General features: G+C 45.1%; 1 protein-coding gene across 3 annotated transcripts; it reads left to right on the top strand.

Annotated features, from left to right (window-relative positions):
- The first annotated feature begins 1,179 nt into the window (after window positions 1–1,179).
- On the top strand, window positions 1,180–23,795 carry MEP1B (meprin A subunit beta). Of its 3 annotated transcripts, none has more exons than XM_037004748.2 (15): window positions 1,180–1,508; window positions 3,133–3,151; window positions 3,947–3,991; window positions 4,080–4,123; window positions 6,248–6,326; window positions 8,510–8,627; window positions 9,338–9,516; window positions 10,929–11,147; window positions 11,787–11,939; window positions 13,357–13,572; window positions 15,385–15,828; window positions 17,205–17,384; window positions 18,479–18,605; window positions 19,229–19,433; window positions 22,872–23,795. In XM_037004748.2, exons 1-15 carry the CDS (start codon window positions 1,416–1,418, stop codon window positions 22,905–22,907), a joined length of 2,157 nt encoding a protein of 718 aa, XP_036860643.1. In that variant the 5' UTR covers window positions 1,180–1,415; the 3' UTR covers window positions 22,908–23,795. The 3 variants fall into 3 exon arrangements, with proteins under 3 accessions (XP_036860643.1, XP_017505530.2, XP_036860644.1); XM_017650041.3 differs by lacking the exon at window positions 22,872–23,795 and adding an exon at window positions 21,662–22,854 and having other exon boundaries at window positions 1,181–1,508; XM_037004749.2 differs by lacking the exon at window positions 22,872–23,795 and adding an exon at window positions 21,659–22,853 and having other exon boundaries at window positions 1,185–1,508.
- Window positions 23,796–23,964: the final 169 nt, after the last annotated feature.

Raw genomic sequence — 23,964 nt, forward strand, 5'->3', positions numbered from 1 at the left:
TTGTTAGAATATTTAATTACCAAAAAAAAAATCCAGAAGATTAAAGAGCTGAGCCTAAAAAATTCTAAAATATCACAAGGAAACAGACCAGCATTTCTAATTTTGGAATGGAAAGGCCTTGTTATGTAAGATTCAACATGCAAAAGCCATAAAAGAAACAATCAATAAACTTGAATACATGAATATTTAAAACATCTCTATCTAAAAAGATCCCATAAGCAAAGATTAAAAATAAGCAAAGGTCTGCAGAAAGTTTCCCACACATGTAACAAAGATTTCTGTCCAGACTATATAATTCAATAATACGAAGCCAGCAATTCAATTGGGAAATGGATGAAAGGTAAGACCCACAAGGCCCTTAACACCACGAGCAAACAGCTGACGGACGTGGAAATATTCCTTTACCTTGCTAGTAGTAGGGGAAATGCAAATAACGGGACAACATTTTTTACCTATCAGGCTGGCAAAATATTTCAGTGATTGGTTAATACTTGGTCAGACCTACCGTTTTTAACTTGCCCTTTTAATTCATGTCCTGTCCCCAGAGGGTGGGAATGACTGGCCTGTATTCGCGAAGCAGCCTCATGTGACCTGTGTTTATGCTACCCGTCTTTTCATATCCTTTCTATTAGCACGGAATGGGGCAAAGACCAGTCTCGAGCGGGGAAGGAAATACTGAGGGGAAAAACTGATATTTCAGAAACACTATCTGCGTCTCACTGCAGTTGGGGGAGGAACTGTGGGACCTGAATGAGGGAGTAGGTTGTCTCTCAAGGACAGTCATCTCAGGAAAAGAGGGGGGAAGTGAGGAAGCATGGAGAGCTGGCCTGGGGGTGCCGGTTCGCCAGAAAACCAGCCACCATTCCTAGCCTCCTTCTCTTACTCCCACCTGGGTTTGCTCAGAGGGAACTGGCAGGAGTGCGGTATGTTCCAAGTGTTCTGTTCCCTTCTGTCTGATCATCAGATATGCCAGATTTCTAGGCATACTGTGGACTCTGTAACTCAATACATTTTTATTAAATGAATGAATAAAAGGCATCCACACAGCTGGATATATTAAAGCAGCATAGGGCTGGATGAGCAGGAGGGGCTTCACCAATGTGTACTCTTTGAAAGACTGAAATTAAAAAATAATTTGATGTTTTCTTTTGCTCAAGTGGCATTTAATAATCTAGGGACCAGTTAGAAAACTTACTCCATCAACAGGTGTCAGCCAGGCACTTGGTTATTGAATGCTGACCTAGGAAAAAAAAAACCGACTGACGTCTCTAGAGCTGTGCGGAGGATCCTGGACTTTAGCTCCTTGATTGGAGAGATTGCTAGGCAGCGAGCTGACCTGCAAGATGGATCATTTTGTTCAAAGGCTATAAGTTATGATGTTTGCCTTTTAAAAAGTAAACGCTCCTCGGAATTGCATGGGCTGCACCCCTGACGGAAGGGACGGCATGCGTGCGCAGCGGCCGCCCTGGCTGCTGCTCTTAGCGGCGCTTCGCGTGGCTTCTGGCTTGGTAAGGAAACGATGCTTAGAAAAAAATTGGGGGCGGTTGATCCTGACTGCTAAGGAACAACCTTTTAAAGAATTCCAAGAGCTGATGAAATGAATGCTGCTTTTTGGAGAGCGGGGTCAGCAGAGCGGAGGGAGGAGGCCCCGGAGAAATGTCGGGACATGGCTATGAAGTTATGCTTTTCTTTTGGTTTCATTGTGTCTGATGAGTTTTCTTTTGATAAGATAGAAAATGGGAAATTTGAAAGTCATTCCATTTTTACTCCTGAATGAAAGTCGTATTGCTGTGACAGCGACGTGAGCCAGGAGCTGGAGCACAGCAAATGTTTGGAAAGTTTGTAAATTTCTCCTCTGCTTCTTCATCAGTTTACCATTTTTCTACAGTGACAGGGAGTTTGCACCACAAACCAACGCAAGGTTTGGAATGACGGTTCAAATGGCTTTCGTTGTGATTTTGGAGTAACCGTTATTGTGTTGAGCAGATATGTTACTGAGCTGCCGTTAACCTGTTAACATCCTGAGCAGGAACTGCAGCAATGAGAACAAAAGAAGAACCAGATACACCATACACAGTGAGAACACCATTTAAGTCAGATTAAAACCATAATTATGAACAAATAGTTGATGTCCTTTTGCAGTAGGTGCACTGGCATTTCTCTGTGTATGCCAGTGTGGCTACAGTGTGGCACAAGCAAGGCGCTTATGTATATTAATATACGAAGGAGGGTGACCATCCAGTCAGCTCATCCTCACTGCTTGCCATACATTTGAAAAGATTCTAGTGTTTAGATATTTAAGCTGCATTCAAATAAACTGGACCTTACATTGTGTGACATTTAATTACAGTTTACAAAGTGCTTTCACAACACATCATATGACCTCTGCAATACCCACACTGAAGCAGGCTCCGCCGCCTTCACAGACAGTCTGACTGTCAGGGTGAACTGACTTGACCATTGGTAGAACCAGGAATATAAGCCAGACCTACTGTTTACCAGTCCATAAACTTTTTTAGTACACAACACTCTGAAACAGCTCAGGTTTACCTAATTTCTCCCACTGAGCATGTGGTCTGGGTTTCATTTGGTCACTTACAAAGAGCTTATTTTCAGAAGGTATCTTTCTTAATTGCAAAGTATACCCATTGATTTTTTTCTTCAACATTTGGTGTTGTCTTTGAAGGCAGTCTTGAGAGGAATATGAAAGTAAACCATGGTAAATGAGACCTCAGTGTTACAAATTACAATAATATTCAACATTGGGAATAAATTATTAGGTTTTTCAAATATTGCTCCATGAATTCTTTAGAAAATCATGTTTAAAGTGAACATGTCTTTTAGGGCTGGAGTTAGGTTTGCCTTCTTTTCAATCTGTGAAATTAGTTTCTTATTTCTTGCACTTCAAATTCACATAACAGGCAGTTTGATTTTTTTTTCTTTTATATGACATGGGAAGACCCTTTGGTCAGAAGGTCATCTTAGATCCAGCTGTCTGGGATGTGTGCCAGAGAGTAATGCATGGCACAGTGAGAAAAAAATCCACAAGTGGCTAGATACAAATTGGAGCCAAGAAGGCCATTTATGTCTTGGGCATCCTAATAATATCTTTCTTATGTGTTTGCTTCCCAGCCAACTCCAGAAAACTTCGGTGAGTCTACTTTGAGTTTTGCTCTAAGTTATAGTAAAAGAAAGTTACAGGGATGGCAGAACAGCAGGATGAGGGCTTAGGACACACTGACCATCCAACATGTTGCAGAAGTGCACTGACCTTTGATCAGACGTTGGCTTCTCTTGATTTACTGAGGAATGCTTTACTGTTCCTGCTCCAGGGCTCCACACACTCAGCAGAAAAATAGATGATGGTATAGGAAAGTCCAAACACAGTGACTTGCACATGGACATTCCATAAATGCTTGCTATTATTGTTTTTGCTATTTTGTGTCCAATTAGACGGACTAGATGTCTATCCTACTTAGTTGTTTACTTAGTGATTTGGCCATATTATCCACTCCTTTACAACTTAAAAGTGTAATTTAAATTAGTAATTTTGCTTGGGAGTTCCAAGGTATGCTACTAGCAAAGGATATACATATATGGGTAGACTGGACTGGTTTGACCATATTTAAACATTTGCTTCCTGCTTTATCAAATCACCTATTGTACTCTTCCAAATTAAGCTTAATATTATACAGAGTGGCCAATTTCTTATTTCTGAAGTAATTTGGCATTCAAGGGGCATAGACAGAGCAAGAGTATAGATGCAAAAGCCCCTTGGGCCCAAGCCTGGCTCAGGAGAGGTTCTCATCAATCAATATATATCAGAATCTCATAGTCACTTATCCGAGGCAAAAGAACCTTTTATTTATTTTTATTTGGTAAATGAGAAAGATTTCCTTCTTTCATAAGAGCAATGTCTAATGTGCTTTTCTTTGCTACTTGAAAGATGTAGATGGTGGACTTGACCAGGATATATTTGACATCAATGAAGGTCTGTGAATTTTCCTTTTTTTACATTTTTTATTAAGTGAGGAGCTTGAGTCCAGTTTGCTAACATGAATTTCTATCTTCCCTCCTAGATTTCGGACTGGATCTTTTCGAGGGAGACATCAGACTTGATAGGGTCAGTTGGAACCCTCCTGCTTGTCTCCACAAAGCTGAAACAGAGTCTGAGGATGGTTGGAAGCCTGGGCTCTGTTAGACCCAGCTCCCTCGAAGGGCACAGGACCTCGGTGACACACTAGGGCCTCAGGAACTCACGTGCAGCACCTTCATCACCATCACGCAGATCTCAGTGTGTTAGAGCCACCACCACTCACCAAGCAGATCTCAGTGTGTTAGAGCCACCACCGCTCACCATGTATGCTTTGGTCTTGCTGATCTGATTGATTGCCATTATTGGGAAAACGTGATGTTTCCATGTGTAAATAGAAACTCACTGATTCAGTCTAGATGAAGCAAAGTTAAACTGAATTTTAAACATCTTCCACAAATGAGACTTTATCATAAGACACAGATTTGTGACCTCCACCCTTACGGCTAAAACCTAGTGCTGCCTGGGGCTGTGCAGACAGTCCTGCCTGTGCCTAGCCTACAGGCACACACATGAACTTAGGTGCTTTAGTGGGGTTTAAGGGGGCTTGATGTTCACCGTCAAACACTACCAACATCCCTCCACTCCACCTTGGGCTCAGGACCAGAGCTGCATGTCCGAGGCTCCAACCTGGGCCTGCTCTTCTCTCCTTGGTCTCACCTTGTGCCAGGGCTTTAAGTGTTGCTCTGTGCTGATGACTACAAATGCATAACTTGAGTCCACCCCTCCTGCTGGGCTCCAGGTGGCCTATCCAGGTGCCAATTTGCCACTCGCCTTTAAATGTCGGTGGGACCCTGAAACAGAAGGTCCTGAACTGAGCAGATGTCCACACACACCATCCTCCCCAGTCTGCCCTCTCTGTAAAGTCATCACCGTCCCTCCCCGACTCCACCAAGTAAACGGAAGATCCGGGAGTGCCCTGTGCTGTCTCCCTCTTGCTCATCCCAGCATCCCACCCACTGGCAAGTTCTATCATTTCTATCTCTAACCCATATCCTAGAGAATCCACTTTTCTCCTAATTTGTCTCATTTTAAATATGGTTCTCCTATAATCTTTTCCACCCTGTCACTGTCCCCACCCCATAGACAAGCAGCCCTTCTAACAGGCAAGGACCCCCTTTCACTTCCCGGCCTGAAATTCTTCAGCAGCTCCCCACTGCATTTAGGGCAGTGTCTGGGGTGGGGGGTCAAGGGGGACCCTCAGCTTTCCTGACCTGCAGAATTTAGCTCCCACCTATCTCTCCTCTCCTTTTCTCTTTTCTCATCCCTTTCCTTTACTGACTCAATAGGCTACTGACCTCAGGACAGGCTCAGAACACACCAAGCTTGTTCCCACCTCCAGACCAGAGAAACCCCCATCTGTCTCTGTCCAAGATCTTCCTGAGGAGCCTTCCACCCTGGCTCACTCTTTTCATTCCCAGTTCACCTGAAAGGCCATCTTTCGAGGGTCCTGCCCAACCCCCTCCTGCCTCTCCCCTTGCCACCCTCCCTTTTTGTTCCTCTGCTTTTACATTTTCCTGTTGAAACCCGTTTGTTTTCTCACATACTGGTTGTCCTCCACTAGACCCTGGTCACTTTGTTACCGGTGGGCCTCTCTGCTCTTGAACAGTGTTCATTTTGTTGACAGGATGAGTACATTAAGGAGTATTAGGTTTCTACTATAAAAATTTCAAATCCTTTAAATATTTTAGAAACTTTGGCTTAACTCACATGTAGCTTTTTCTGGTATTGTAAGACCAAGATTACTGATGATCACTTTCTTGTATATTTTTAATCTCTAGTATAGGTAATTGGCCTATAAATCTGTCAGTGTTTATATTTAGTTTCCCTACAATCATTTTTTTACATGATTTTGCAAGATGCCTTCATCAACTTTATCAACAAAATTAATAATAGAAATTAGTGATTTCCTCCTGGAAACTTTGTTATAATATGATATTATTTTGACATACTATATTATAATATGATATGATAAAAGTATAGTATGATAGTGTGATAAAGATATAATATGATAAAAGTATACACACATGCATGTAATTTGTTTAGGCTGGCTGGGAGAGCTTTAAACTTAGTTTATTTCTAGATTAACCACTGATTGTTTCATGAGTTTTCCATGACTTATTTAATTAATGCATTCACATTTATTTTTGACAGGCACAAAATAGAAATTCCATAATTGGAGAGAAATACAGATGGCCTCATACCATTCCCTATGTTCTGGAAGACAGCTTGGGTCAGTGCACACCTCAGCCCTCCAGAACTGTGTGTTAGCAAGTTCTATCATTTCCATCTCTAACCTATGCCCCAGAGAATCTACTTTTCTCCTAATTTGTCTCTATTTCAAATATTGTTCTCTCATAATCTTTCCCACCCTGTCACTGTTCCCACCCCCAACAGCAGTGTGGTCTTTAATAGGCAAGTTCACCCTTTCATTTCCTGGCTTGAGACTCTTCAGCAGCTTCCTATTGCTTTAGAATAATAACCAAATCGGCCCAGTTTCCCAGACCTGCATAATTTAGCTCCTGACAGGTTATGATTGCCCTATGTCTAAGGGCAGGCTTCCCGTGGGTAAGTTATAATTCCTTGCCCAAGTGCCAGATCTGAGGTGTCCGGGGAAGGCAGATATGGAGGTAAAAAAGGCAGGGAGAGAAATGAAGGTCAAGGCTCTAGGAATCGGAAGGCGCTAACAAGGGGAATATAATCCCAAACAGCTGCTTGCTTAACTCCTGGGCTTGTCCAGGCACTGCGCTGTCCCCCAGAGCGTGGGGATTTAGATAACCTGAGCCCAGGTGGGGCCTTTCTGCATTCATGGTGCAAAGGTGATTACGGCCCTCTGTAACAGAGGCACGTGGTGAAGGGAGCTCTGATCTCAGCAGAGGGTAGGCCTTTACTTCCACTTATGTTTCCTTATTCGATTCTCTAAGCACTTCAGTGCAGGCTGGAAACTATCCCCATTAAGTTTGGGTCGAAGGTGCTGCTTCTACCCTCTGCCCTAAAACAGTCCTGTGGGGGTGGGTATCATTATGCCTTTTTTTAGGAAGTGTTAGATTTGAAACAGTGATCCAAATGTGCTATTTACCATATGGGAAATTGGAAACAAATATTTGACAACAGGAAGTTACTTACATGTGTTACAGCCATATAATGTAGCCATTAAATGATAAAAACAGTACTTAATGATGAAAGATTTTAATGATATATTTAGTGAAAAGAATAGTTTATAAATTATGTACATTGTAACTTTATTTAAAAAAATATATGTAGGTTATGTATGTCTGTATTCATAAGCAAAAAGCATGATAAGGATAGTTGAACATTTTTGGGTGGTAAGATTTCATAATTTCCTTCTTTTTGTTTATATGCATTTTCTAACTTATTTACAGTAAACATGTGTTATGTGTGTGGCATTGAGTTCTGAGTGTATCTCACAGATCCGTGGGTTTTAGGGCCTCCCTGTGTGGGTCCTGTTCTTGCCTCTAGACAGAGGCACTTGGAGTGGTCGCTGAATGTCTGTGTGGTGGTCCCGTAGCAGGGGAGAAGGAAACAGACCCTAGATAAACTCTCATTTTACTTGGAACTTCCTGATGATAATAGTAAAGCCCCAAATGTGAACTGAATTAGCAAAGGTTATACAGCAGTGTAAGTGTTTAGGATAGGGGAGAAGTTAGGTGTGTCTGGGTCCAAAGTCCAAGTGCTTCCTGCCTGGCCATACCACCCGCCACCCCCTGACAGCCACCATCCTTCGCCAGCACCCAGCCCGCTCGCCAGCGTTCCTGATACAGCCCCTCCCCCAGGTTGTCCTTTGCCTCTTTTTCCTGTGTGTCTTTGTCCCTCTCAGGCCTCTGCCTTTGATCTCCTTATCTACCCACCTCTTAGCACTGTTCTTAATTCCAAAGCAATGGTTCTTAACCCCATTTTGTGCCCTGAACTCACTTTCAAATCTTATGAGGGCTCTCCTGAGCAAATGCACTTTGCAGAGATACGCACATAGATCTTCACACACCATTCAGCACATGCACAGACCCCTGATCTTGTGGTCCTCGGAAGACAGCCCTGTGAGGCTGCACGTGCCCACAGCAGCTTCTCAGGCAAGGCCTGTGGCGGGGGTAGCTCGTTTTGTTGTCTGTGAGCCAATGAGCTTGTTCTCTGAGGGAAGGAAATACTGTTTGTGCTGTTCAGTAATACACCTCTCGTGGCTCCAGGGAAGTTTATATGGGGCGAAGGCAGGGATCTGAAGAGTAATCAAATATTTGCATATGCTATGTAATTGGTGCTAAATACTAAATTTCATAAAACGCTGAACATTCATGAAGGGACCGCTCATGATAAACAATATAGTGCGGGCCCATTTTCCGTGGGAAACTTTTCAATGGTGATCACTTTAATAAGAACGTTTTTGCTTGTTTTTTCCCTCAGAAATGAATGCTAAGGGAATTATCCTTAATGCATTTGAGCGCTACCGCCTAAAAACATGCATCGACTTCAAGCCTTGGACTGGAGAAGCTAACTACCTCTCAGTCTTCAAGGGCAGTGGGTGAGCTTCGCAGTGTCTGCTGAGGGCTCTACTGGGAACTTCTGCAGCCCGCACATCAGAGTAATTGCCTCAGACCCTGACCTTGAGGACTCGTGGGGGCTCCTTTGCTTTTGCTGGAGGTTGAAAGATGTACCCCATCTGCTGGTCTAGCAATAACATTAATATTTCCACACGTGTGACCAGGCCATTGGGTTAGGAAAGGTGAGCTGCATGCCATCCGTCCTGCAGCTCAGAGAACTGCAGCATTCCAGGTTTACATTCTCCTTATTTCCTTCAGTAAAACACGTGTGTATGTGTGAGTGTTTGCACATGTGTATATTTGAGTTTATTTTAACCTAATGATTCTTTAAGTTAAGCAGGTGGCAGTGTTACTGCCTGGAGCTCAGCAATTCTGAAAGGTTTCAGCCCCTACAAAACCTTATGAGCAGTCATTGGTGTACTGAGCACCATCTGAAAGGCTGAAATTTCCAGGAAAAATTAGGATTAGGCTGATGGAGATGACCTGCTCCTGTGTACTGGTGCCAGGGCACACTGTCCAAAGATCATCTGGTCTGGAAGTTTTTCAAACACCACTGGGCTATGAGAGGGATGTTCAGTGGACAGATGCCAGGGCGGAGAGAGCTGAGTGGGCTGGGCACCGGGGGTTTGTCCCTGACCTCTAGCTGTACCACTATAACACCCTCCTCCCCTTCTGCCAACCCTCCTGCAAGCTGCTGGTCTTTAGTGGGAAACAGGCAAGTCAGGAGGCAGGAACTCTCCATCGGGGCCGGCTGTGACAGGATAGCCACCGTTCAGCACGAGCTCCTCCATGCACTGGGCTTCTGGCACGAGCAGTCGCGCTCCGACAGAGATGACTATGTCAGGATAATTTGGGACAGAATTCAACCAGGTACTTTCTTTTGTTTTCTTCCACTTTTTAAATTAAAGAATGAATTTCTAAGCATTCATTCAGGCCCCTCCTGCCATCTATGCCTCTGTCAATAATGGAAAAACTCTGGTGTCCTCCATTCAGCTTCAGCTGACATGCGATGAGCACCTGAAGGTTGTTGGGGCAGCCGCGTCTGGGAGCCCCGGTGCGCCCAAGCTGGGGACGACCTTAGAAACGCAGTTTTTCAAAGCACAATTTATGGAGCATATCCCACGATCTGCTCACAGGTGCCATGTGGAAAGGCATCTGTGGTCCAATTTGTTTGGGGAAACCCTTGGCTAAAAGACCTTAAACTTACAGTTATTTACATGTCTGTACTGTTCAAAGCCTTTGTTAGATCAACATGAATTGTACATCTCCAAGAGACAAGCATTTCCCAAAGTGACTTGATTGTGGTCTTTTTTTTTTTTTTTTGAGTTTTGGGTTTATTGCTCTGTGGACTCTGTGGCAGCACTGCTGTCGTGAACAGCCTGCACATTCTGTGGCTCTGGGTCCCAAGTCAGAAAGGCCTTAATGACCATGTGCAGCTAGAGCTCACATCTTCTGCATTTTCTCCACAGTGACTCTTTGTTCCCCATCTGTCCTGCCTTTGCAGGGGGTGGAGGAGGGAATGGCCCTGCTATTATGGGGGTCCTGTGAGGCTGCTGGCCCCCCGACATCATGACCTTATCTGCACAGCTCAGTGGTGTTGAGGTGGTCTGGTGATCTCAGCTTGGGTAAAAGGTGTCTAGAGAAAAAACAGTGTGTAGCCTGACTCCACACCTCACTCTTTAGGGCTCCCAAATCCTTATTTTTGGTAGAAACTTCTGCCTAGATTTGGTAACACATCTATAAGCTTCAGAGATCAGAGCCACCTCTCTGTCCACACATCATCATCTGAATCCCAGCTGAAATCAGTAGCCCATGAGTAGGATGCAAAGCAGCCTGGTGTCTTCTCTAAATAAATCTATTTTAAATACCTCTGCACACATTCCAGTAACTATGAAATCCTTGGCTCGGTCGATTCTTCTAACGACTCCTGTCTGTGTTATCATTCCCGGGTGCCTTCCCACCACACCTTCCCAAGTCCCGCGTAGCATCTGATGTGGCTGCCCCTGCCCCTCCCGCATAGCCTGCTGATGGCCTGCCTTCAGAATCCTCCTTTCTGTTAGCAGTTCTTAGAACCTTATGCCAAATGCTAATGTCCAGTTTGGGGCTGCAGTGGATCCTTAGCTCTGCTGAGCTTGGCTGCTGGTATCACAATTGTAAGCTTGAATATTATATTATGAGAGGAATACAGAGCACATGCTTGAAGTGCCCCAGATCAGTTGTAACAAAGCTTGCTTTGTGTTTATTATAATCTTCATCTCTAAGATCTTTTATTTATCCTTTAGACAAAGAGCACAATTTCAACACCTATGATGACCAAGTATCAGACTCCCTGAACATCCCCTATGATTACACCTCGGTCATGCACTACAGTAAAACTGCATTCCAGAATGGAACAGAGCCAACAATTGTAACAAAAATCTCCAACTTCATGGATGTGATTGGCCAGCGAATGGACTTCAGTGAATATGACCTCTTGAAGCTGAATCAACTGTATAACTGTTGTATGTGTCAGGGTCTTTGAAATGACTTCTGTTTCTGCTCTGGAGGAAAAAACTATGCTCTGTGCTGTTTGCTGAGCATTGCTGGGTTTTCTGAAAGTATAGTTTGGTGATTGTTTGATAATTACAGTGTGACAGTTGAAGTTTGGTGTTGAGGGAAAAAGAGCAAAATAGCACCAGATCCCCATCTACAACTCAGAAGTAGGTTTTCCTTCTCACAAGTTCCGGTCTTCAGCTCTAATTGCAAATTGTATCCTCCAGGAACCTGCCCCACACAGGCTTTTCAAGCTGTTATTAATTCAAATGCAGAAAATTCGACATTCAACACTCTTCAGCCAAAACGAGGGGTATGGTCATTGCACAAGTGGGATCAAATGACCTGGGTCTGTAGTTTAATAACCTGGAGTGCCGGAGGAGTGTGGACTCAGCTTTCTATAAGCGGATAATTAAATAAGAACTTGGGGCGGGCAGCTTATTGCAGTCTATAGACTAGATCAGTGTCTGGGTTCCACAGGTACAAAGAGGTCTTCAAGCCGCCAGCGAGGAGTCCTGGCACTTGTGTGATGAGCTCCATGCTCACGGCTTAGGGTGCCATACAGGCTGAGGATCGGTGACTGTGTGTCTGTCTGTTTGCTTTCTCAGCCTCATCCTTGAGCTTTATGGACTCGTGCGATTTTGAACTGGAAAATGTGTGTGGTATGATTCAAAGTTCAAGCGACAGTGCTGACTGGCAGCGGGTTTCCTGGGCCCCCGGGGGCCCCGGGAGTGATCACTCCAACATGGGCCGGTGCACAGGTAACAGAGGGAGAGACCCCTAGATTTTACACTGGGGGCTTCCAGTCCTTTCCTCTGTTATGAAATGCTGGAATTTTATTTCTCATTTCTATCAGAATTATTAAAGTTACTCCATTAGGTTGCTGCTGAAGAATCAGTTCTGTGCCCTCTAAGAATGTGGCTAATTTCTGCTTTCACCGTCTGTCTGCTTCTCTTCTTCATCATGAAGCCTCCGCCTGTCTACACCCACAGCAGGAGGGCACCGAGCTGTGGACTCTCATCTCTGAGGGGTGGGCTTGCTTTTTCAAAGCTTGTAGGATTCAAGGCACCTTCTGGGAAATAGCGCCAGGTTGAGAATTCTGGCGTTTCAGATTTTCAGCTGGTTGTGAGTCCACGCTCCTGTTACCAATATCCTTAAAAGGAAGACAGAAAGTACTATATATTTAAGTGTGTTCAGATGAGTATCCATTTCCATTGTAATTTTGAGTTAAACAGTCCTTTATTTGGCTACAACCACTAAATTTTATGTATTTGCTCATTTTTGGCAACATACATGTGAAACTATATTTCAGAACTCAGGACCATTGCATGCAATTAGCCACAGTCCTAAGTATTTAAATACAGTTCCTATTACAGATGTCAGTTTTCAAAGTCAGAGCAAAATGCTGGCTCCCTGGTCTACTTCCCCGTCACTCTCACCTCTCCTCCTCCCTCCTTCCCTCCCCGCCTCCTCCCAGCCTATGTAGGGCTGATATCCACTGTCCAACTCTCCATTTTGAAAGAAAATGAATTTTATTTGAAATATATTTGACAAATACCACCGTTTAATGTAAGGTGTACAGCATGTGAATTTGATATATTTATATATTACAGTAGCCTGGCCATTATAGTGATAATTAGCTCCATCATATCACATAATCACCATTTCTCCTTAGCAGTTGGAATAATTAAGATCTAGTCTCTTAGCAAGTTGGGTGAATTGCAGTATTGTTCTCTGTGTTCACTGCTCCACGCACTGGATCTCCAGGACTTATTGAGTATTTGTGGCCAGTTTGTTCTCTTAAATAACACCTGTCCTGTCCTCCCACCCCAAATAAGAAAAGGATGGCTGAGGCAGGGGTTACAGTCTGATTTAAATGAAAAGGTGCCTTTCTTTTTCTGAAATGCAGAGTTGGACAGTGGATATCAGCCCTACAGAGGCTGGGATGAGGGGTGGAGGGAAAGAGGGAGGAGGAGAGGGGAGGGCTGCGGGGAAGCAGGCCCAGGAGTGACATATTGCTCCGACTTTGGAAACTGACATCTGTAGTAAGGACTGTGTTTAAATACCTGGGACTGTGCTCTGCATACAGGTACTAAGTGGAACGGTTGTGCCCAGAAGACACAGATTCCTCAATCTTGTGTCTGTTTTCTCTCAACTCTGTTTTTGTCTTCCTAACAGGCTCTGGTTTCTTCATGCATTTCGACAGCAGCTCTGTCAGTGTGGGGGCCATAGCCATCCTGGAAAGTAGAACACTGTACCCCAAAAGAGGATTTCAGTGCCTGCAACTTTTCTTATACAATAGTGGAAGTGAGAATGACCAGCTGAACATCTACATCCGGGAGTATTCTGCAGGCAGTGTGAATGGTACCTTAACCCTTGTGGAAGAAATAAAAGGTATAGTGTCCATGCACGTACGTGAGGCAATCTTCACTCTCGGCGCACCAGCCTATGTCAGGGTAGGGGCTGTGGGCTCATTACTTGTCAGCTTAGGATTTGGTCCTCCTTGGTTTATGCTGGAGTGAGGAAGCTAACATGATGGCCCTTTGTGTGCTAGAATCTGCGACCTTAGGGCAGCCTCTGGCCCTGAGGAGGTCTGTTCTTGGCAAGTAAAGAAAACATAGCAAAAACTAGCTTAGGCAAAATGGGGAGAGTCGCTGCTCAAAGCAGTTAATGTGCAGTGGACGAGGGCAGATCTGGCCCCAGGCAGGCCTGACCCTGTCCCTGAACACGGGGGCCTTTCGTGTCACCTTGGATGGGCTTTGTCCACAAAACTGGTCCCCTGGTGGGCCCACACCCCACTTGAGGCCATGCCAGTGTGCTGCCAGCCGGGGAAGGGGCTCTTCCTGTACCTGCTCCTTTAAGGAAGAAAGCCCAGTGAAGGATTCAGAATGGTATGATGTGGGCTAAATGCGATTTCTGGAGGGGCTCCTGAGTGGACAGGGCCACAGTGAGCTCGGGTGCCCACCCTTTGTTCCAGTCACATGTCAGACAGGCGGGGCATGCTGACCGGAGGTGAAGGGGGTTCCCTGGGGAAGAGAGAGGCTGGGGGCTGGCAACTCTGTCACTGTGTGCTGCATGTGGGAGCCTCTTGGTTTACATGAATTGAGTAAAAGTTCTTATAAAATTGATCTATGATGTGCTGTGCCCTTTCCCTGCCTCATTTTTAACAGAGAGAAACAATCTGAAACACAGACGGTGTTTTCCTTTGTGAACACCTACAGAAATGAGGTTCTTAACTTGGGTTATACGTGTGTGTGTATAAAAATCTTTATATATCCTGTATGTATAAATTGATCCTTTCCATTAGCAATCTGTGGTGTTTTACACGACAATAGCACAATTTAAATTTAAGCTGATAGTACTGATAATAATCAAGTAGAAGTTCTCCTGAAAGGTCTTTATTCAATCTGGAGCTCCCATGGACAACAGCATTTTCTGTAATTTGGATATTTCTAACATTTTCAAGCACTTGTGTTTGACACCAAGACCCGACATATGTAAGTCATAAGTCACTAGTCTGGCAAGAATTCTCGAGCTGTTCTCTACCAGGGGGCACCTAACATTTTAAAAATGTACTGCTTCTTATTTGGGCATGTGACAGAAGAAAACAAAATGTATCGCCTTTGCTGCTAGCCAGGGGTAGGGGAGGGCAAAGGAAGGGAAGGCAGGATGAGGAGAGGGGAGGTGATACCGAATACCAGGTAAGTGTTTATAATCTTGAGTCACTGCTAAATGATCTAAGGTACAATGTAGATATGGGATTTTTAGGGTCTGGTTGATCCTGTTAGATTTGTTGATCTGAATTTTAGCATGTGAGGGAAGTGTTCCACTCAAAGTGTAAATATATTAAAGGGGGCTTTGGTTGAGTGTCACATGGGTCTTGGGTACAAGTGCAGAAAATCGGGCTTGCTTGATGAGTTAACACAGAGTGGGGTGCTAAGTGACATGCAGTCGCTTGCTCACCCATCTCTGGGGAAGGATGGCCTGTCTGATAAACAACTAAGTAAGCGTTCAAATGTTCCAGAAGGCAGTCTGACCCCGCAGAATACTTTGAAGTCACTGGGGCTGGGCTGGAGGAGTGGGGAAAAACCTCAGACTGGTGACACCAGTGACTCTAGGACAGTTGTTTGTCCCTGAGGGTTAGAACTCCAGTGTACACATGATTCATAGACCTCTGCCTTCTTTGCAACAATGTTTTCTTTGCAGATATACCCACTGGAAGCTGGCAGCTTTACCATGTGACCTTGGAAGTGACCAGCAAATTCCGAGTGGTCTTTGCAGGGGTCAGAGGCCCTGGAGCATCACAGGGTGGCCTGTCTATGGATGACATCAATCTTTCAGAAACACGATGCCCTCACCATGTCTGGCACATAAGGAATTTCACACAGTTCATTGGCAGCCCAAATGGAATTCTATATAGCCCTCCATTTTATTCTTCTAAAGGCTATGCCTTTCAGATTCACTTGACTCTGAGCCATTTGACTAATGCAGGCATATATTTGCACTTGATCTCTGGAGCCAATGATGATCAATTGCAGTGGCCATGTCCTTGGCAACAAGCCACGATGACACTCTTGGATCAAAACCCTGACATCCGGCAGCGTATGTCCAACCAGCGGAGTGTGACTACAGACCCACTTATGACCACTGGTTTGTGACTCATTTTCTCTATTGCTGATACACAGTCGTTGTCCTGGGAGGGATGGATGATCTGGGAATGAGGGACCGCATGGTGAGGTACTGGGATTTTGTGCCCCAGATCTTAGGAACAGAAGATATTTAGCAGATGTGGACAGAGATTCCCAGGCAGCAGGCTGTCAAGAATGTCAGCAGGGACTCCAACAAAGAGCCAGTTGCTGACTGTATTCCTGGGAATTGACTGTTCCTGCACCCTTGGTGCTGTACAAGGAGTGTTGTTTTAGGGTCTGACCCAAGGTTTGCTTCTCATTAGCTAGTGACCTTGAGCAAATAATCTCTTGGAGGCCCAGTATCCTCAGCAGTAGGACAGGCGCAGTCATAATAGCCCCACAGACTGGCTGTGAGAATTGGTACAGACGGAGCATGCAAGCCTGGGACAGGGCCTGGTACGGACAGGCCCCCGGACGCAGAGGCCTCCTAACCCATGCTGCCTGGGGCCAGTCCCTGGGGTCGCCAGTAACAACTGCTTTGCGTGGGGAGAAGGACGGGGTGCTGGTCCTCTGGAGCACCGGCAGGGGTGGGGAGGGGTCATGACTTCCTGTTGAAGAGCCCCAAGACCTGGCCACATCTCTCCCCGCCCAGAAAGGAGCAGCAGGCGGACACACCAGCCATGATTACGCTTCTAACTTGAATAATCTTTTGTCCTCTAGGCACCTGATAAAGGGAGAAATGGAATGATGACAAAGTGAATATTTTGCCAAGTCTGAATTCTACATATTCAAAAATGGGTCTGAGTGACATAGGGAAAAACCTAATTTTTAGGGAAAAATAGATTCACAAGGACGGTAGGGACTTGAGGTTCAGAATTTCTTCGCTTCCTTCTAAAACGCTTCTCCCTGAATGGCCCTGGGAGCCGCAAGGGGCGGGCGGGCTCCCGCCTTGCCCTGGGAGCAGCCCTCTCACCGTCCCCCACTGCCAGACTCCCCTCTGCCAGGGGCACAGTTCCGTTAACGCGACAGATCGTTCTGTGCCATATCAGAAACGCTCCTCGCAGCTTATTGACTTAGTTACAGGACTGCACTGGCTCAGAAGGCCACTGAGGGATGCTTCCGACGGGTAGGGGGCAGTCCACACGGGATGGCGCCCCCGGGGAAGCCCTGGCACGCCCCACTCACGCTCGGCACAGGACCTCCCCGCCTGGCAATCGCATTTCTTTAAGACATAGCAGTGAACGCGCCGCGGTGACTTGCCAGGGAACACACCGCAGCTCAATAGCCTCAGTTCCGTTATTTTCAGCTCTATCCTAATTGTGTTCCACGTTGTTCTTTCCAACCACGAAAAGTATCATGGTGCTAAACACAATCCATCAATATAATTTGCTTTTTCAGATAATGGAACCTATTTCTGGGACAGGCCATCCAAAGTGGGGGCAGTGGCTTTTTTCCCTAACGGAACTCAGTTTAACAGAAGCATGGGTTATGGGACCAGCGCCTTTATAACCTATCAGAGGCTGAAGAGCAGAGACTTTATAAAAGGAAATGACGTTTATATCCTCCTGACAATGGAAGGTATGTGGGTGAACACAGCTCAGTGTGAGCTCTTTGTGTTGCTATTACAGCCATTGATGATTTTCTATGTTCTCCTGCCTTCCATTTTTAGTGTATTAAATGTGGGAGGAAATGGACAAGTGTGAGGGTTGCTTTTTTTTTTTGGTATGAATCATTAACAATAATAATTTTAATTTAAATAGTGAGGGTTCTGGGATAAAGAATTTAATGACCACTACCCAGAGCAATGGTGGAGACCTGTAGGCCAGGAAACTTCTTTAGAAAGAAGTTAAAGTATAGCCATTATAACCAAGGGTTACACTCTGGGGTTCCAGAAACAAAAATGTCATCAGGGCCATGAAATTAAACTGAAATGGGTATGTTTATCGTCTCCTTCAAATGTGTATATGCGTGCACACACACACACACACACACACACACATGTATATATATCTTATCTTACATGTATGTATTATATATATTGGCAGTAATAACCATATGTTGTCTTTTAAAATTTCTTAGCCATGCAGCTATTAAATACATTTCCCAGTAATACTGGTGGTTTCCTTGTTGTATGTGGTAGGATTTTTAACTCCTTGACTATTAAAGACCCACTTGCATTTCATTAAACCAGAATCTTGTTTGTGATGAAAGGTGGTGCAATTAAAACCCATGAAGACTTGATTTCAGTGTCAATTAGAATAAATCTAGATGATACTTCTTGGAAAAAATTATTCAGGAATAACTATGATTGAGGGAGAAAATATTTTATGTAGCACAGAAAAAGTCACATATTCCTCAGTTCAGTGTGACCTTGTTTGGATGAGAAGTGGCAGGAAATACAGCAAAGAACAGAGCCCTGGTCGGAAGGGGACCTGGTGTCTCATACTGAATATCCAACCACCTGCTCACCAAGCAGGACACCTGTGGCCTTGGGCAAGTCCCTCTGCGGCCCAGCTTCTGGGCTTCGGTTTCCTGGCCTGTTCCTGGAGGGTGGGTAACAAGGACTCAGCCCCTCTGAGCTCAGATAGGCCCAGGCAAGCCCCACGTTCACATCAAATGCTTGTTCAAGCCCAAAGTGGTTTCCATCCACGTTCTCCCGCTGCCCTCCTCAGACATATCCCACCTGAATTCCACACAAATGCAGCCAATCCCAACCTCTGGCAACAGTGACCTTTGTTCAGACGTCAAATGTGAGAACGATGGGATCTGCGTGGTCCGGGACGGCAACGCCGAGTGCAGGTAAGGGGCCATTTGGACGAGGCCACCCCGTACTGTGCTTGGAAATCTTCCTTCCTACCAGCTAGGATTAAATACTGATTAATACATGAGGGAAATAACCATTCATAGGATTTTAGTTTTTGCCCTGCATTTGGGATTTGGATGGCCTTAAGAACTAAAAATTATTTATGAAACATAGCACGTATAGTCTAACTGCTGATGATTTACATGTCCTAAGAATGCACAAGAGAAACCTTCATAAGATTGCATATCAATGATATCTTAATAAAAAAAAAGAATGCACAAGAGTCTGGGGTAGTTAAGTGCGACTGTGTGCATTTTCTAGGTGGAGATACTTAAGTTCTGAGAAGAGCTTGGCCAAGGGGTGGGTTGGGGGATGGGACACGGGACACTGGAAACCAGATTCTCTCTGTCACCCAAGCAACCTTCCTTTCCTTGCTGAAGCTGCTGCTCTGAGCGTGACATCAGCCTCATTCCACTGCCCCTTTCCAGCCACCCTGCCCGTCCCCTCTAGTCCCTAGTTCTGAATGCCAGTGTCCCGGAATGTCGACCTCACGCCTTTAAAGGTGAAGGTTTTCAGGCTGAGACGCCAGCTCTAACTCCAGTCACGTTCTGATGTGCAGGTGCTCCTCAGGGGACGACTGGTGGTACTCGGGGCAGAGGTGTGAGAAGAGGGGCTCCACCCGGGACACCATCATTATCGCCGTGTCCTCCACTGCAGCCGTGTTCGCCCTCATGCTGATAGTCACACTGGTCAGTGTCTACTGCACCAGGAACAAGTATCGTGCAAAAGGAAGTTCACCTGGGGCGGATCTGACACTGGAGAATGTAAGTGGACTCTGGTATTTGGTTATTCAAAACCTACTGAACAAATCAAGAGCAATTAAGACTTTAAAAAATATGTTTAAAAAGCATGTTCTCTTCCTTCCCTGTGCTGGGGACAAATGCTTTGAGACTGAGAGGCCCTATTACCTTCCTGTAAGTCAGTGGCTCTTAAACTGTGATCCATGGAGGCTTTTGAGGGGAGTTTCTTGTTCTCCCAGAATTGTACCCAAAGTCGTGTGTGGCAGGGCATATTTCCTGGCATGAGGGTCTGGGGCCCTCCTGGAAGGCGCAGCTGGTTTTTGCCTCCAAGCTCCAGCCTTCCTGGTAGAGGGAAGGGTGACCTCGTTTCTGTTCCACAGGCCTTCTGGTGGGCAAGGTACAGGCTTGTAGGAGGGTGGTACTGGCACATCTAAGCCTTTTCCATTAAAGAAGGTTCCAGCTAAATCTGCCCTCATGTGCAGTGAATAACTGTAAGGCAAGATTTGCAAGTAGAGGGTTTAAAGCCTTGCCTCAGAGGGTTCCTAAAATGGCATCAGACTCTTGAAACGACCCCATCTCAGGCGGGGTTCCCCAGGAAGCAGACTTTGAGTTGGGTATTTGCATGCAGACGCTTACTGGGGCTGCTCCCGGGAACCCTGTGAGGGAGCGAGGGAGGCTACACCTGGCAGGGCGAGGCTGGGCTGTGACTCGGTTGCCATCCACAGTCCCATATGTCAGTGATGCAGCCTGCACGGCAGGGCGCTCGGAGCCGGAAGGCCCCTTAGATGGGTCATGAACTGAGGCAAAGCCATTGTATGTTTCACATCAACAGCCACTGCATTGGGGCTGTGCCGACTAGAGGGAGCAGAAGCTTGGGCAGGGCTGTGCCAGGGCAGGAAGGCAAGTCCCACACGAACATCCTCATCTGCACGGGCCTGCCCATGCAGGGTGCTTGGCAGCTGCTGCAGCCCAGTGGGAGTGAGCGCAGGCTGAGCGTCCTGTGCGGGTTCCTGTTCTCACTCCTGAGAGAGCCCCAAGAAAATGCAGAAAATCAGAATGTCACTCAGAAGTGAAACTTTAAAATTCTTCCATTTTTACTTCATTCAAAATAAGAGTTTCTGAAAATCACTGGTGAAATGAAAGAGAACACATGCCTGATCAGATCACCTCTGAAGCTGAGAAGACAGCGAGTAGTAGTAAGGCAAGAGTGTTTTTCTTAGGAAAAATGATTATTCAGTACATGCTGTATCTCAAGGCCATGTTTGTTAAGTGACAAATTGCTATCAAGACAGTATATTTGCTTGCGATGTTGGTCAAAAGATGGGCAGTGATAAAGAACAGAAGCAAATAGCTTTTTTCTCCTGTACCTTCAGTCATAGTTTCTCAACATCAGGAAGAGGTTTAGAGCTAATCATAAGGCAACACATGAGTCACTTCACAAGCTTCCTAAAAAAACTAAAAATGTATCAGGCTTTCTTTTTTAAAACAGATATTTCTAGCTTATTTTATGACTCAAAATAAAAGGGATAGATGGCCAATGGCTGGGTGGGTCAGCCTGGAGGCACGGTCCCCTGGGGGACTGCCCAGCACCTGGGGAGTGGACGAGGGAGGTGGCAGAGCTCGTAGGGAGGGGAAGACCAGTCTGCCGGGGGTGGGGCTGCCAGGGTTTTCCTCTGGAAACTGAAAATGTCGGCACAATTTTAGGGGCTGACTTACCAAGGACAAATTGGAAGGAATAAAACAAAGTGATAAAATGAAGGGAGAGAAAAGAAGGAAGTTAAGTCAATAAAAGGGAGAACTATCAGAGTATCCAGGAATTTTTAGGGCCATTAAGTGGGAACAGACAGACAGTCAGACACACACACCGTAATACGACAACAGGACTGGTTTGCCTCTGGGTTATTTAAATATATTTCCCAAAGCAAGAAATTGACTTACAGTTTTTGGGGGGTGCACTTCTACTGTTAATTCAGTGATAACAGAACCTCCAGGTCTACACCAGGTCTTAAATCAGAATGACCTTCTGTCTGAGGGGAAGAGTGCACTCGCCCTTGTGTTTCAGCATCTGAGTAATGGGGCAGGACAGATCTGCACATCTCTGGAGTGGAGCTTGGTCTGCCAGCTGGACAGGAGGCCAGGAGCTGCTGATGGCCCTTCATTTAAAAATGAGGCTGTTGCACTGTAATTCATTTAAATGACAGATCTTTAAATTTAGACATTAAGTCACCAATTGTTCTTTCCCCTTTTAGCAGCATACATTTTGAAGATTAACTCAACAATACGCCAGCGAATGAAATTAAAAAGCATTCTTCATCATGAATTTCACCCAAAATAAGTGACAGCTACTTCATTCTTCTATAAATGGATCTACTGTAAATAGCTTCTCTATAAATACTACAAATCATTATTTTGCTAAATGGCTAACTGGTAAAATGTTTGTGCTTTGTTTTTGAAGAGGGGAAGCAATTCAGGCCTCTCTGGAAGTGTAACTCAGAAGCTATAGGAGGGGGTGTGACAGCCAGAGACAGATTTCGGCATTAACTATCCTTCTCTTTGGGAGCCAAGCATGGTAGGCTCACGGGCGATTCCCTAGACACCCAACGGAAACACCCAGTGGGAATGATCTTCCAGCAGAGTCTCTGCCTTTCCAAGCTGCCCTATCTGAAGTACAGAGGGGCAGCAAGAAGCCCCCTTTCTCCCTGGGGACATGTGCTCCTCTAAAACTGGCCACACTCTTGTCATCTTGCATAAACCCTTTAGGTAGGGAGCTTGGTTTGGAATTTGAAGGTACACCTGCATTCAGCAGGACAGCTTTGAATGGCTGGAACAGTGGTTCTCAAAGCTTTGGGTCTCAAAGCCTTTCATGCTTAACATTATTGAAGGTCCTAGGGTGCCTTTGCTTCTATGCACCCGGTTTATCAGTACTTATCTTACCAGAAATTCAAACCAGGTCAATTTAAAACCATGCATTTCCTAGTCACTTAAAATAATAAGCCCAATACATGTTGACAAAAATAGTATTTTTCATGAAAAATAACTATCACCCAAAACAAAAGAAAATTCAGCAAAAAGAAGAGTGTAGCTTTATAGTTTTTATAAATTCCTAATGTCTGAATCAATAGGAAACAGCTGAGTTATGTACATGTGTGCATTCAGAGTGTTGTGATATATTATCTTTATTGAAGGATATGAAATAAAGCTAATTTGCACAGATATTAGTTGGAAAGTGAGATGTATTTGAATAATTTTTCAAGAAATTGTGGCTATTATTTTTGAATACTTTGTTGAAAGTTGATAAATGGCAATTTATTAAAGGTTAGCTGCAATTGAAATCTGAAACCACATGAATGAACTTTTATACTCTGTTGTAACTCTGGGGGAAATTCCGGGACAAAATAACTTTGAAATCGAAATCAGTCAAAGCGAGAAATAAAGTGGCAGAAACCCGTTTATTGCTTACAGGCAGTCATCCCGTGTCTCTCCAGACCTGGCTGCTGAAGAAGAGAGAGCTCCACCCAGCCTCTCCATCCAGATAAGCCCTTGCTTGCCCAAGTAATTACCTATTGACATGGAGATGGACTACCTCTCTTCACCCCTTGGAAACACCTACTGGTATGGAGATACACTAAGGCCAGGAGAGAGATTCTGGAAATACTGCAATTTTACACACATCTGTCCAGTAAAATCCACTGGTTATCTTGGATTTTGGTGGATATTTCTGCAGTGTATGATTGTGTGACACTGTGCACACATCTTTAGAAAATACTGGTTCACTGGCTTAGGCTGGGTTTACAGCTTTGGCACATTTTCTTACATAGTATCAAACATAACATTGGTTAATATGGAAATCGTTAAGGTGATAAGTTGTCAGGCAGAACCAAACCGAATCAAACCTCTGCCCTAGAGCAAAGAGGACAGAAGCTGTCCTGGTGGACATGTGATGCTGTGCTTTATCCCAAGAAATCTGCTCACTGGTTGGTTCCTCTGGCTTCCACCTCCGAACACCATGAATTTCCTGGGTAAGGAGAACAGTTAAGGTGTCTTCTGTCATGTTAATGAGGCGACTGGACAGCACTGAAAGACAGGGGCTGGTTGCCGGGGAACCAGAGGGCGGGAACTTTCAGTCCTACCCTCTGATTTCCAAGGACTAGGGGATGGAAGAATGAAGCAATCATCAATGGCCAATGATTTAATCAATCCGGCCTATGCAGGGCAGCCTCCATAAAACCCCAGAAGGCCAGGGTTTGGAGAGCTACAGGGGTGCACATGGGGAGGTACGGGGAGAGCGGCTCATCAAGGCCAGATGCTCTGCACACGTTGCCCAAACCTTGCCCTGCGCTTCTCTTCCAACTGGCTCTTCTTGAGTTAGATCCTCATATAATAAACTGGTAATTTAAAGTAAAATGTTTCTCTGGGCTCTGAACCACTCCAGCAAACCGATGAAACCCAAGGAGGAAATCATGGGGAGCTCCAGTCTGGAGACCATGTGTCAGAAGCAAGGTGACAAGACAGACTTGGAATTGCCACCTGAAGCAGAGTCTGGTGGGGGAGGTAG

The sequence above is a fragment of the Manis javanica genome, chromosome 9, assembly GCF_040802235.1.
Source record: "Manis javanica isolate MJ-LG chromosome 9, MJ_LKY, whole genome shotgun sequence".
In the NCBI taxonomy this organism is placed as follows: Eukaryota; Metazoa; Chordata; class Mammalia; order Pholidota; family Manidae; genus Manis; species Manis javanica.